At 46.6% G+C, this 14,137-nt stretch overlaps 1 protein-coding gene across 1 annotated transcript in view; it reads right to left on the bottom strand.

The window, feature by feature from the left end:
* The window catches only part of TIAM1 (TIAM Rac1 associated GEF 1), a 383,611-nt gene that overhangs the window by 110,339 nt on the left and 259,135 nt on the right, over positions 1-14,137 (bottom strand). The window contains 2 exon segments of the mRNA XM_047721169.1: positions 1,921-2,093; positions 7,380-7,827. Of these exon segments, the coding sequence (XP_047577125.1) occupies positions 1,921-2,093; positions 7,380-7,827 (621 nt within the window).

Below are 14,137 nucleotides of genomic sequence, written 5' to 3'. Positions count from 1 at the left end.
TTGAAGTGAAAAATTTATCAGAGGGGCTGGACAACAGATTTGAACTGGCAAAAAAAGAAATCAGTGAACTTGAAGTAGGTCAACTGAAATTATCCAGCCCATGAAACAGAACAAAAAAAGAAATGAAGAAAGATGAACATGGTCTCAGAGACTTGCACTATCAAGTTCAAGTAATATAAACATAATGAAAGTCCCAGAAGGAGAGAGAAATGGACAGGAGTCTTCAAAGAAATTATAGCCGTAAACTTTCCAAATGTGATTTGGACACAAACATCCAAACATCCAAGAAGCTCAATGAATGCCAGGTAGAATAAAGAGAAAGAAATTAACACTTAGAGACATACCATAAACTGTTTAAATACAAAGATAAAAAGTAGCAACTGAGAAGCAACTCATCTAATTCATGTGTTTTTCATTTTAAGTAGGCTCCACCCCCAACTTGGGACTTGAACTCATGACCCTAAGAGTAAGAATCACATGCTCTATGGACTAAGCCAGCCAGGTGGTCCCAAGAAGCAACTCATCTATACAAGGGATCCTCTTAAGAGTCAAAGTTGATTTCTCATCAGAATCCATGGCCAGATGGCAGTACAATAATATTTTCAAAACACTCCAATTAGACTGTCAATCAAGAATTCTATACCCAGTAAAACTATCCTCCAAAAATGAAGGAGAAATGACATTCCCAGATAAACAAAAGTGTCCTCGCTTGGATGATAAAATACATATTCCCTCTACCCAACTAGTAACCCGCATGTGTGTATGTGGGTGGGGGAGTGGCTTATAGGGTGTTAGAAATTTGTTTTGTGACAGGTGGTAGTACATATTTCCTCTGTGATACTTCACTGAGCAATACATTTATGTTTTGTACATTCTTCTTTATGTTTTATGTCACTGATTTAAAGCAAGAGAAAACATGCTCTCTGCCTGTTCACAAAAGACCACCTTCTTACTTTAATGACCCAAATGGAAATAACTTAAGGGCCAAATCCAAAAACTCAATGAAATAACCTATTACTCTTTTCCATGCCTTTTATCCAGATCTGTCTTCTGCATGGAATACTCTCACTATCCATTTCAACCAATTCATCCTTATCCACCCTTTAACATTAATGGTCAGGCTTTCCTATCCTACAAAAATCTATCCATGTGTCTTTCTCCCACATCACATGGGAAAATTTTAAGAGTAGGAACTACATCAAAATCTTCTTGTTCTCAATAGCACTGTGTGAAGCATGTAGGAAACAGATAGTAAAAGTTGGAGGAATTCCTGCATCATGGAAACACATGAAGGAAGTCCTCCTAACTAACACAACCAAAAGTTCTGGTAGAGTGCATCATAACCAACCAAACCCAAATAATTCCCTACAAAATTAAATGCTAACACTGAAGGGATTAGCAGGTTAGTTTTTTTTTTTTTTTTAACACATTTAACATGCAAACTTCAGGAACACTGGGTACAAATTTCTGATAAGATGAGGAAGAGAAATTATCTGGGTAAGCTAGTCATTTCTGGGATGTCATTATTTTACTTTATGAGTAATATTAGAAGAGAACATTATGGTACAAAATTTTGACAGCTCAAATAATTTCTAAATTAAGGAATTCATCATCTCTTTCTAAGGCTCTACACGAACAGCATTGAGATTACACCGACAAATCCTTCAACAGGCAAGTGACAAACAGGGCAAGTTTCTCAAAGTCCACTCACGTCCCTCCCCGGGCTTTCCTTGGAACACTCTGGGTGAGTTCTCTCATTTCAATGTAAATGCGTATTTTGTCATTGATCACTCTTGTTTCTATAGTGAAAAAATGATAAAACCCAGCACTGAAAGAAAAACAGGGTGGGGCACATAGGCAGGAGAGGAAGATGTCTGGTTCAGAGGTTTGAAACATCCCAAAAGGAAGTGCCCGACAAACCTGAAAGAGGAAAGCGTCACCCAGGGAATTGCTGAGGCAGAAGACGAAGTCCTTTTTGGGGTGCTCAGGCACAGCCTGCACAATGCTGTTCTCCACCCAGACAGCGTGCTTGGGGATGCTGTTGTGGTCTATTCCAGACCTGCCGTCGCTCTCGTAGAAAAAGAGTGTGCACCCTAAGAAAACAAAACAGGGGTCCATGTGAGTGGTCGGTGCCTGTACAATGAGAAATTCAGTGGTGGAAACTATTGCTCGTGTCCTGTCAAAAGGGGAGGGCTGGAAATTAAAGCACGTGGAAACCCAGAGAGTATGCAGAAAGGGGCCTTGCTTGTACTGAAATCTTAGATGGACTGAGAGAAAGGAAACGATTCTTTTTTTTTTTTTTAAAGATTTTATTTGAGAGACACAGAGAGAGAGAGAGAGAGAGAGAGAGAGTGTGTGTGTGTGTGTGTGTGTGTGTGTGTGTGTGTGTGCGCATGAGTGGCGGGAGGGGCAGAGGGAGAAGCAGGTTCCCGCTGTGCAGGGAGCCTGACTCAGGACTCAATTCCAGGATCCTGGAACCATGACCTAAGCCGAAGGCAGACGCTTAACCGACTGAGCCACCCAGGCACCTCAAAAGGCAAAGATTCTTAAATCACAGTTTCTCAACCCACACACATCCTCAACTTCTTTAAGACCCTCACTTTCTGTTTTAGACTGCTCTGTTACAGACTATGGGGTCTGTAACACAGCGGGTTCTTATGGCTCCTCTGGCCAGTGGGGGCGGCTAGAACCCTAGCTCCACAGGTCAGAACCGCAAGTTCCACAGTGTGAGGCCCGCCAGTCAGTAGGGAACCACTGGAGTCCCTTCAAGATAGCTCCCGTGATGTATAACCAGGAGACACAATTAATTGGGTTTCTTGGCTCTGCCCTTGGAGAAAACCATTTATAATACTAGCTTTAGGTGTTTTAAGGATAAGGCAAGACATGATAGCTTTTCAAGCTCAAGTATGTTCTATAAAATGTTCTTCTAGAAATAAATCATGTCCCCGTTCCTCCTGAAAGAAGGTATGTCATGGCACACGTATGAGGGGCTGGGAGATCGGGAAGCCTGGTCCACACTTACTTGCACCACGAAACTAGTGAGGCAGTCACAGTAAAAACCTCTCCAAAATTTGTGGCAAGGTGGGTTTAGGAGACACTCTCCATCGTCACCTAAACGTGAGGCTCACTTTAATAGTAATTACTAGCTGAACATTTACCATCAACTCATCAAAACCAGTTTCAGGGAAGCCTGGGCCCCACTTTATGACTCTTTCTTAATTCTGTCAATTTTCAACATTAACCACCAGCAAGGGCCACACTTTAGGTGAACAGTGAAGTCCTTGAAAGTGCAGCTACCATACGAGTTTTCATAAAGTAAATTTGCTTCTATGTGATTAGCAAAATGTAGAATGATGGGGATCAGTGGAGAAGTCCCACGAGTTCAAAGGCAGTGTCTCCCAGCCCACCGTATTTCACATCTGCAGGTTAACAGCTGCTGAAGGCAAATCCCTGAACTCAGCTGAATGCCGTGTCCACTCACATCACAATTTTCCCTTGGCAGGGTTTCCCCAAAGCCTTCCTTACCAGTCCTGTCGTATGGTGCTTCTGAGCTTTAGGATTTCTTCATCACTGTCCTGGTCTCAAGAATTAGAGAGTTTTGATTCTTCTTTCTACCCATAAGTTATATTTACTTTGTTTTTAAAGGTGAAGTCCCACGTTTTCCATAGCAGTCATTGTTAAAAAGTAAGATGTGAACTACTGAGTATTTTTAGCAGGGTATTTAGTTATCCATCTATCTTATCTATCTATTTAGTGTTGGGCTAAAAAGTTGCAAACATATAATTTTTTTTGGGCCCCCCTTTTTTTTTTAAGATTTTTATGTATTTATTTGACAGAAAGATAGAGATAGAGCACAAGTAAGCAGAGCTGCAGGCAGAGGGAGGGAGAGAAACAGGCTCTCTGCTGAGCAGGGAGCCCGATGCAGGGCTCGATCCCAGAACCCTGGAATCATGACCCGAGCTGAAGGCAGCTGCTCAACCAACTGAGCCACCCAGGCGCCCCACAAACATATAATTTAATGACGTACCTATTAAGGAGTCTGTCCCAACCCTATTTTTCCCATAGTCCCTGTTATTCTGAAGATCTCAGGTCTTTTCAGAAACACATACAACACACTGCAGAATCGTCTGTACCTATTTTCACTTCTTAAGCTAGCACAGATTCAGAGATAATATAGGAAAGAAAATGGGAAGGGGATGCTATTTTCCTCCAAATCGGAGGTTCCTGAGGTGGGAAACACCCTCAATTTTGCCATTTGAGGTCAAGGACATCTGGTGGCATCTGGAGACATTTTTGGTTGTCACTGGGTATGGGGGAATGGGGCAGGTGCCACTGGCATCCTGCAGGTGGAGGGCACAGATGCTGCTAAACATCCTGCTGAGCCCCAGAGAGCATCCCTACAACAAAGAATTATCCAGAAAATGTCAATAGTGCCCCTGTTGAGAAACCCTGCTCTCATCTTTAGGACTAACATGACTAATGATTAGCAGACTCTGAACAGACAAGGAACAACACAGCTGTACCGTGGGCTGTGGACAGAGAAAGAAGCCAAAGGATCATGAAGAGGAGATGTCCACAGACCCTGGCATGTGCAAATGCGGGACATTTTATGGTCTTCTCAAATTGCTGTTTTTATAATTTTGCAACATTGGTTTACAATCACCCCTGACAGTAGGTAGTTAAACTTGGTTAAAATCGTTAAAACATACTCTCTTTCCTGCCTGTTTTGGTGTGAAGATTAACACGAAGCAGCAAATCCTGGAAGCACGTGCTTCCTGAAAGCAGTCCATCGGCCTTCACCCACCCCTGGACGTCTCCTGTATGCTCAGCACTTGCCGAAGGAGACACTCCAGAGATTAATTCTAAATGAAATCATTTTTTAAAAAAATTAATTACTCTGCCTAAAGTGGCAGACTCTTTAGAGAAATCTGCCCCCACAACTCCCAGGTGCTCTCTGCTTTTTTATTTCTCGATCTCCCAGAGTTGCCAAGAAAAACACAGCAGCACACTCTGCCTTTGACCAGGCAAGGACCAGGCCCAAGCATGTCGATCTATAATGGGAACCTGTCAGGATTAAGAAACGGAGGGCTCAGTGACTCTGTGTCCTGGGCCTGGAGCCTGACAGACTGTGTCATTCAAATCTGGGTCACCAAGAGCGTGAAGGCTCCCTCCTCTAACGGGCTCTGGAGCTGTTGCTCTGAGATGGCACACCCAGGCTTTGAGTATCCTTTATTCTCTAAGGGAACGGCGGAACCAAACGATGCCCTCTTCCATGTCCCAAGTGAAAAATCACCTAATTATTGTTAGTCTACGACACTAACATTGGTGTCTCAACTGTAGCAATCACCTGGGAAGCGTACTTAACACACAGATTCAGGGCCTATCATGGGCCTGTCATGAATTATCTCGCTCCAAATTCCTGTTGAAGTCCTAATCCAGTAATCAGAATGTGACTGTACTTGGAGTTAGGATCTCTACAAATACCTTTATAAACTGAGGTCAGAGGAGTGGGCCCTAATCCAATCTGACTGCTAACCTTCTAAGAGGGAATTCGGACACAGACGGGCAGATGGGGAAGGCCAGGGGAAGATACTGGAAGAAGACAGCCATCTAGAAGCCAAGGAGACAGGTGTCTCACCAGCCCCACTTCTACCTTGATCTCTTCCAGCTTCCAGAACTGTGAGAAGATAAATTTCTTTGGTTAAACCACTCAAGTCTGTGGTACTTGGTTATCATGGCCCTGATACAGGGCAGAGGGATACGCCTTCATTTTTCTGTGGGAACGTGGGCCTGGTGGTGAGCTACCTTGACCACAGGGACCGGATCTGGGAACAACAGAGCAAGGAGACAGAAGGAACCTGGGACCTGGATGACTCACAGGAAGGAATCACCATAACTTCAGCCTATGGTGGACGGGAGGGAACTCAGTTCTATCTCACTTCAGGTACCATCATTGTGGGTCTCTGGGACATGCAGTAAAAACGTCCAGTCTAATTAACAAGCTCCCTTCCTGTCTCACTGAAGTATTGAAGCAACAGTTGGCACCAGCAGTAATGGGACCGACCCACACCTCGCCTGTCCTTCAGGGGGTGGCCTGCGCATCACTGTGCAGACTCTAGAATGTTCTATGCCTCTAGGATTGGATGTTCTCCTCTAACCACAGTTAAGGAGATGGAGTATGGAATGGTCTAGAGGGTACACCACACCTGGGAAGCCCAGACGTCCCCCTGTGCTCGTCCTTCATGCTTGTTAACCTATCGAACCTGTCCTGCCGTACCTTAACCCGGTCTCAAATTTGGTTTGTGACAGAAGGTCTAAGGGGTCGGCTCCAAGTACTCTCTCAGACACGGAGCACACAAATGGGAGCTTTTCTCCTATGGAGACACATGCAGGCATGCACAATAGTATGTGCATGAACTTCTGAAGTAGGACAACGAATAGCAACATATAAAAGCATTACATTACACTTACTAATGAAAAGGCAGCCATGTCTCCACATGTGTATGTATCTATACACACACACACACACACACTCCCTCTCTCTCTCTCTCTCTCATGTAGTCAAATGTGACCGTAAAACAGTTACTTTTTCACAAACCTAGGATAACTCAGACATTCTAGTAAGCACTGGGCTGAGCCTCATGAAATTAGTGATATTCTAGCATTTTTAGCCTAAAGAAATGGTCATTTCACAGGATTCAAATGAATGTTTCCCTCCAAAATAGTTATTTTAGGAGGTACTTCCCTAACTTGAATGACTTTTCTTTTCTTTTGGAACACGTCCCTCAAATGAGCTGTCCTCGGAAGCAGCTGTCTATACAAGGAAACTAGATGTGGGATGCTCCTCTAGCTTAACTGTGAAAAAGGAAAGAAAACAAAAGAGCGCTGGTGGGGGCGGGGGAAGTGAGGAGTTACCGATAATCAAGGCGCAGACCAGTTTCAGTTAAGAGAGATGATCACGGGGTACCTGGGTGGCTCAAAGGGTTAAGCCTTTGCCTTCAGCTCAGGTCTTGGTGTCAGGGTCCTGGGATCGAGTCCCACGTTGGGCTCTCTGCTCGGCAGGGAGCCTGTATACTCCCTCTCTCTCTACCCATCTCTCTGCCTACATGTGATCTCTCTCTGTGTCAAATAAATAAATAAAATCTTTAAAAAAGAGAGAGATGGTCACATTCTAGAGATCTGCCCTATGGTCCACGACAGGGTCAAATACACCTAAATTTTTAAGGGAAGATTTCATGCTAAGTATTCCCATACTTACACAACTGGTTAAAAGTGGTATGAAATGCACACCCCACGTCCTCATAAACCATCGGGTGCGCAGGCGCACCCTGGCGCGCAAGGTTCCCCGGCCCAGGGGGGCGGGGCGCTCCCGGTCCTACCTTTCAGGGACACCCAGTAGTGCTTCCACTTCCGCCGGGTGGCCGACTCCACCTTCTTGTTCTTCTTGTGCACGAGGAAGTTCTTGACGGCCAGCGCCCCGGCCTTGCGCACCGTGCCCTGCGCGGCCGTGAGCAGGATGTCCGACTGGCCCGGCGAGCTCAGGGTGCCGCTGCTCTGCTCGTCGCTGTGCGCCGAGCCCGCCTCCTCCAGGCTCTCGCTGTTGGTGGTGCTCATCTCCAGCTCCCGGCGGAAATTCTCGTACACCCCCTGGCGGGCCGCATCCCCGGTGGAGCTGCTGCCGCTGTCGCTGCCCACGAAGGCGCGGCCGGTGGGGGGCGAGTAGCTGGAGTTGGTGGCATTGGATCGCCTGGACAGGAGGTCCGTGTCGGTGGTGGCCCCTTCGATCCCACTGTCCGCGAACTCACTGCCCTCGCCGGCGTTAACATCCTTGGGAGCAGAAAGGGACAAGAGGAAGACATGCATCAGGACGAGAGGAAAGCCGGGGACTGGGCAGCCGGCAGAGCTGCAGGGAACCCACATGGCACCGCTGCTCCCCAGCCTGGCCCAGACCAACTCCTCCCCAAACCCCAGATCCGCACAAACCCAACCTGCCAGCAAAGCGGCTGGGGAGGGTAGTTGGAGGGGGACCGCCCCGGCATGAATGCGAACCATCCCAAGCATTCAAGAAATATGTATTAAAAACCAAGGAACGCTTCCAAGAGCTTATCATTTATCTGACTTAGATAATGAACTAACTGGCAGATTAGCTATAGATGCTCCCACGGCCATGCTGAGAGAGCTCAGCTCCCTGACCCTCATCAGCCTGCCCCAAACTCCAGGAAATTCTGCAGGCTGATTAGCCGTGGCAAAGGTAGGGGGTAACAATGGGTAACAAGGTCTTTGCAGCCAGTACCATTCCATAAATCAATAAATAAATAACTCAGTTAGGAGTCTATTTTATAATGTGGCGACTCAAAAGATAACCAGCACACAGCATCACCCACTCACCCAGCAAGGACCCAGGTCCCACGAACAGGCAAGAGTCCTCATGCTGTAATCAGCGTCCCTTCTCGAAAACAAGCAGCCTCTCACTCTGCATTGAGCTAAATAAGTCTGTGGGGCCCACGGCTCCAAGGCAGGCTCTCCAATTACCTTGCCCTTTCAAAGCCAGCAAGCTCGGAGCCCCAAGCAGGCTACTCACTGCCCCTGGGCCAAGTGACAGCTTCCAGCAACTGCCAGCACGCCGGGATATCAATTCCCAGTTTAAAAACATCTGGAAGTTCCAAAGCACTGTCCCCGCTCTCAAGCCTAACATTTCGGGGACAGAGACAGGTCTGTTCTCAAATCAGAACCTTAATTGCTCCAAAGTGCTACAGGCATGTCCATAAACAATAATTAAATAATGGCAGTAATCAAGGAGGGATAATGACAGCAATATTGGACAGGACAGCTCAACGGTCTTATGGATAAGAAATCAGACTGATTCTTCTCAATGGAAGAGAACAGGTACATGGGCATGACACAGAAGAGACGGCAAAGTAACACACGGTTTGGGGATTTCACCACTTTTTCAGCCTTCAGTCTCAGAAGCAGCCAATTATTGTTCACAAATGTAAAAACAGACTATTCTGAGTTGGCATAAAAATAAAATCTTTGGACTCAAATATTTGCTGAGAGGCCACGGGGCAGAATGAACCAAGCCACACAGTGTCACGGTCCTGGACGAGGCCTGGACAGCTGCTGTACCTTATCTCTACCCATCTCACTTGGTCAATTCTTAAGTGAAGGCCTCAAAATTCACTTCACTTTCGTCATCAAGAGACACTAAGCGAATGACTAAAAGATGGGCAGAGACAGACGTGACAAGCAAGAGAAAGACAAATGCTGTATGATTCACTTATATGGGGGATCCAAAAATGTTGAATTCATAGAATGGAGAGCGGAACAGTGTCTGTCAGGGGTGGGGGGGTGGGGAAAAGGGGGAGATGGTGGCCAAAGGAGGGTACGAACTTTCAGTTATAAAACTTTATAATGTCTAGGAGCTCCTGAGCGGCTCAGTCACTGAAGCATCTGCCCTTGGCTCAGGTCATGCATGTCTCAAGGTCCTGGGATCGAGCCCCAAGTCGGGCTCCCTGCTCAGCGGGGAGTCTGCTTCTGCCTCTCTCCCCACTTGTGCTCTCTCTCTCTCTCTCTCAAATAAATAAATAAAATCTTTATTAAGAAAAGTTAAGTTCTAGGAATCAAATGTGCAGCATGGTGGGTACTGAAATTTGCTAAGGGAGTAATCTTAGGTGTTTTCACCACACACACACACACACACACACACACACACACACACACACACAAAAAGGTAATTATGTGCGGTGATGCATGTGTTAATTAACTTGATTGTGGTAATCATTTCACGATGAATACATATATTAAATCAGAACACCATGCACCTTCAAAAAAAAAAAAAAACCACAATAAAGAGAACAGTATGCAAAAGGAGGAAAGTAGGGGCGCCTGGATGGCTCAGTGGGTTCAAGCCTCTGCCTTCGGCTCAAGTCATGATCCCAGGGTCTTCGGATCAAGCCCCAAATCAGGCTCTCCACTCAGCAGGGAGCCTGCTTCCTCCTCTCTCTCTGCCTACTTGTTATGTCTGTCAAATAAATAAATAAAATATTTTAAAAAAAAAGGAAGAAAATAATGGATCTGGCCAATACTACCTTTGACAGGTGTTCAAGGTTAACTGGGAACCTCTCTCTACTACCTAAAACTGTTCTTCAAGAAAGAAAGAAAAGAAAAAGCAGGGAGGGAAGACAGAAGCAGGAAGGAGTTAGGATAGCTTCAGAGGGCGAGCTGCATTTCCAAAGGAGTTCAGACCCCTGGGATTTCAAGGGGATTAAAGGCATACCCTTGCAACTACCAGTCCCATCACTCTGCTATCTGCTATCCCACCGGGGCCATGAAGGACCCAGATCCAGTGGGTAAAAATGCCCTATATAAAAAGGAAAACACAGGTAAAGAACTCCCACTTCTCCCGGCAGGAATATTGACCATGTCAATAAAGACAGTAAGTAAAATTTCCCGTGACTGATGATTCAAGACAACCCTGGGTGATGGGAGACGAGGTGTGTGTGAATTTCCTAAACATCTGGATTCGTTTTCATGGATCTCAGTCTTTCCCTTGAAGAAAGGAAGGCATCAGTGCCAAGCTCCCCTCTAAGATGCAAAGAGGTGAGAAGCATCTCTGTACGTCAGGGAGAGATTTGCTATGCTGGTAACCTCCCTGGTCTGTAAGAGAAAGACCTCAGAACCAGGGAGAGAATGGACTCAAGGCATCTTGTTAATTCCCAGAGCTCAAGAATAGGCAGGGACCTTGCAAAGCAATCCTCTTGATTAATCAATGAGGATGCTGGGGCTCAGAAATTCACAGCCCTGGCTGCTGGCTGACTGGGAGTCAGAACCCACATTTCCAACTACCTTTTCCACTATGACATGGCAGCCCCACTGCTCAGTTGCAAGTAGCACCCGGCCAGGTTCTACCGAAACAGGCACCTCTATGCTTTACCCTTTTTTGTCAACAAGGCCCTTTCTAGGTTTTCCCAGCGAAAGCTAGTATCTGTTTGCCTTGACTTCCCAGGCAAAGAGCTCAAATCTCAGAGTGGGGATAAGAGGAAGGAGGAGGTGAATGAGGAGGGAAAGAGGCAGAAACAAGACAGACCAAACCCTCAAGAGCATGTGTCTTAATAGTCTCCGACTTCCCCACAAACCATTTACCCCTTTACGGGCCTCTCTAGAAACTAAGCATTAAGGCTTGGCAGACACTCACCTCTCTGCCGGGCCTGAACATCTGCTCATGCCAACTGCTGCTATCAGCTCATCATGGCCCGGGCTCTGTGTGCCCAGCTCTGGGATGGCCACTGATCTGAGCAAAGAAGTGATTACCCCAGGTGAGAGGCCTGCCAGCCCTAGCTGAGCCGGCATAGCCCTGGAGCACACAACCCGAGTAACCGCTGGGGAATGTTCTGGATCTTTTGTCCAAGCCGACTCCACCTTGTCTCCACATGAGGCCAAGCAGGCTCAGTGGTAGATGGCCCCCACTGATATGTGACCCAGCCTGTTGGGAAACATGCGGGTTGCCCAGACCCAGCCCGACTTGGTCATGAAGATTGCGATGTCCCAAATACCCAGAGGCCCCAGGCTCTAGCATCACAGGAAATAAGGACTACCTAACCAGAGGCACTATTCAACGCTGCAACGGTCCACAAGAGGCTCGCGGGCACCAGCAACCTCCAGCTTCAGTGTGGGTCAGAATCATCTGTAGAACCCCACTCCCCAAATGCCTAAGCGCCACCTCAGAATCTCTAGCACAAACCAAAGCCAGACACTCCGACACAGAGGCTCTGGGTTCCCACTTTGTTTCTTGTTTTTATCTTCATTCCAGTTAGCTAACTTCCAGTGCTGGATTAGTTTCAAGCGTACAATACAGTGATTCAAACATTTCCATACATCACCCTTTGCTCACTGGGTTCACGCTTTGGAAAACCGCAGGTATCCACCCCTCCGAGGCTGCATCCCGGATGCCCATCACCCTCCGACGTCAGGATGCCTATCACTGCAATGCACCTTCCAAGAGCTCAGAAGGAAGAGTGCCACCGTCAAGCGAACGTTCCTGGTGGTCATCCTTCCGAGGGCTCCTCCTCCTTCCCACCTCACTCTCAAGGGCTTGGCACCTGAGAAAATGGATTCTTTCCATACTCAGAACCTCCCCGACTCTTCCCAGCAGCAAAAAATCCAAAAACCAACCCCAGGGCAGAATCTCACGGGAGCAAGCAGTGTCTGTAGCAAACACAAGGTATGTTCCTTCACAGTGAGTGAGGTCTCTTAGCCTCTGATAGGTCCTAGTAGTTCATCATATACCAAGCTCTAATTTAAAAGTCAAAGGAGATCAGGGGAGATGGTAAGACCCTAGCGACACAGAGAAGTGACTCCCACGTGATGCATAATCTACTCAGAGACTTCCTGGAAATTACTCAAAATATACTCCCCGTGTTAGAAACACTCCACTGAAAAGGCTTCTGATTATACACAACATTCATGGGGTACAGAGGCTCTCAGAGCCTGGTCTCCCTGGACACATCCTCCCAAACCAGATTTCTAGAGCGCTCGCCAGTTTCCACGGCACTGGCAGATTCCCAGCACAAACATATGCACTTTCCTACCGGGTGCACAAGTGGCCAGCTGTAGCCCAAAGCACACCACAGCTGCCAGGCCAAGGTGATCGAGGTCACCAGAGCAGGACCACAAATGCTAACATGGGCTCAGGTACTCAAATGCAGGCAGCAGGCAGCAAATGTAAAGCCGGTTCTCACTGCCTTGGCAAACTGAAGGGTCAGGCGGCATGAAAGGGGGCTAACGATACATTGTAACAAGGCTCCAGTGGTTTTGCTGGGCAACTTACAAATCCTCTGAGGGACAGGTTTTCTGTGTTAGTGACAGGTGAACACAGTTTTGAAAAGGTAATCAGCCACAAAGTTCAAGGGCCCTGGGACACTTCAAGGACAGTAAGATCAATCAGCCATTTGTAGTTATCAGTCTGATGCAATTAGAAGCTATTTCCTTGGTTATTTAATTCCCCCCATGAATCCAGCTTTGCTTTCACATAGCTATACAGAAAAGCTAAATATAGAGAGTTCGTGGACTTTCAGGGGGTTGAGGAAATTTCGACTTGCAGAAGCTCTGAATTAGAACAACTTTAGCCTTATTCAATTCTAAAACACTCCTCCCCTGGTTTACCATCTTCTTATCCCCCAAACTGCCAAGTGCCCCCTCTCACACACGCACACACATGAATAGTTTTTGGCTCCCAGTGTTCTCTCCTTGGTACACTTGATATACTCTTAGGATACTCTCCCTTGGTAATCTCAGTATGGTCAATATCGATCCCGGGGAAGTTACTTTGAACTACTCTGTGCCTCAGTTTCCCCACCTGTCAAATGGGGATGACAACAGTTATCTCCCCTTTAGAACACTGTTAAGATGCTGTGAAACTGAGTTAACCCAGCAAAGGTTTCTAGAACTGTGGCCAGCACATAGTACCTGCTTAAAAGCATTAACTATGATTACTGTCATTTCCACCTTCGGTCTAAATTCATCTTGGCCCAAGGAGAGAAGCACTGCCTGACCTCGCTCACTAGTGCCTAATGTGGAAGGGTGCTGCTGAGGAAACTGGGGAAAATGGGCTGACCACAGCTGGTATGAGCCTAGAAGTGCCTTTTAAGTTATTTTGACATTCGCAAAATAGCATCATAACCTAGGAAAATGGTGTTTTCTACTTTTTTTTTTTAAGATTTTATTTACTTATTTGACAGAGCGGCCACAAGCAGGGGGGAGGGGAGGCAGAGGGAGAGGGAGAAGCAGGCTCCCTACTGAGCAAGGAGCCTGATGCAGGGCTCGATCCCAGGACCCTGAGATCATGACCTGAGCCCAAGACAGATGCTTAACCACCCAGGCGCCCCAAAATGGTGATGTTTTCTACACTGTTAATAACTATGCACACTGTTACTAATAATTGCCATTCCTGATTTGCTAGAAATATTGCAGTGTTACTCTTCCATCACTGTAAGGCTTTTTCTGTTCCCCCTCTCTCTCTTGCTCTCTAACCAAATATCCAGTGCCTTTTTGCATTTTGAATTCTGAAGTTTGTAAATTCTACCCGCTGGGCTTCCCACTATCATGCCCCACTTGCACATGTTCCACCTCCATTTGAGGC

This window comes from Lutra lutra, chromosome 1, assembly GCF_902655055.1.
Source record: "Lutra lutra chromosome 1, mLutLut1.2, whole genome shotgun sequence".
Lineage (NCBI taxonomy): Eukaryota > Metazoa > Chordata > Mammalia > Carnivora > Mustelidae > Lutra > Lutra lutra.
The sequence above is the reverse complement of the archived record's forward strand: the minus strand, read 5'-3'. Positions and strand labels throughout refer to the sequence as shown.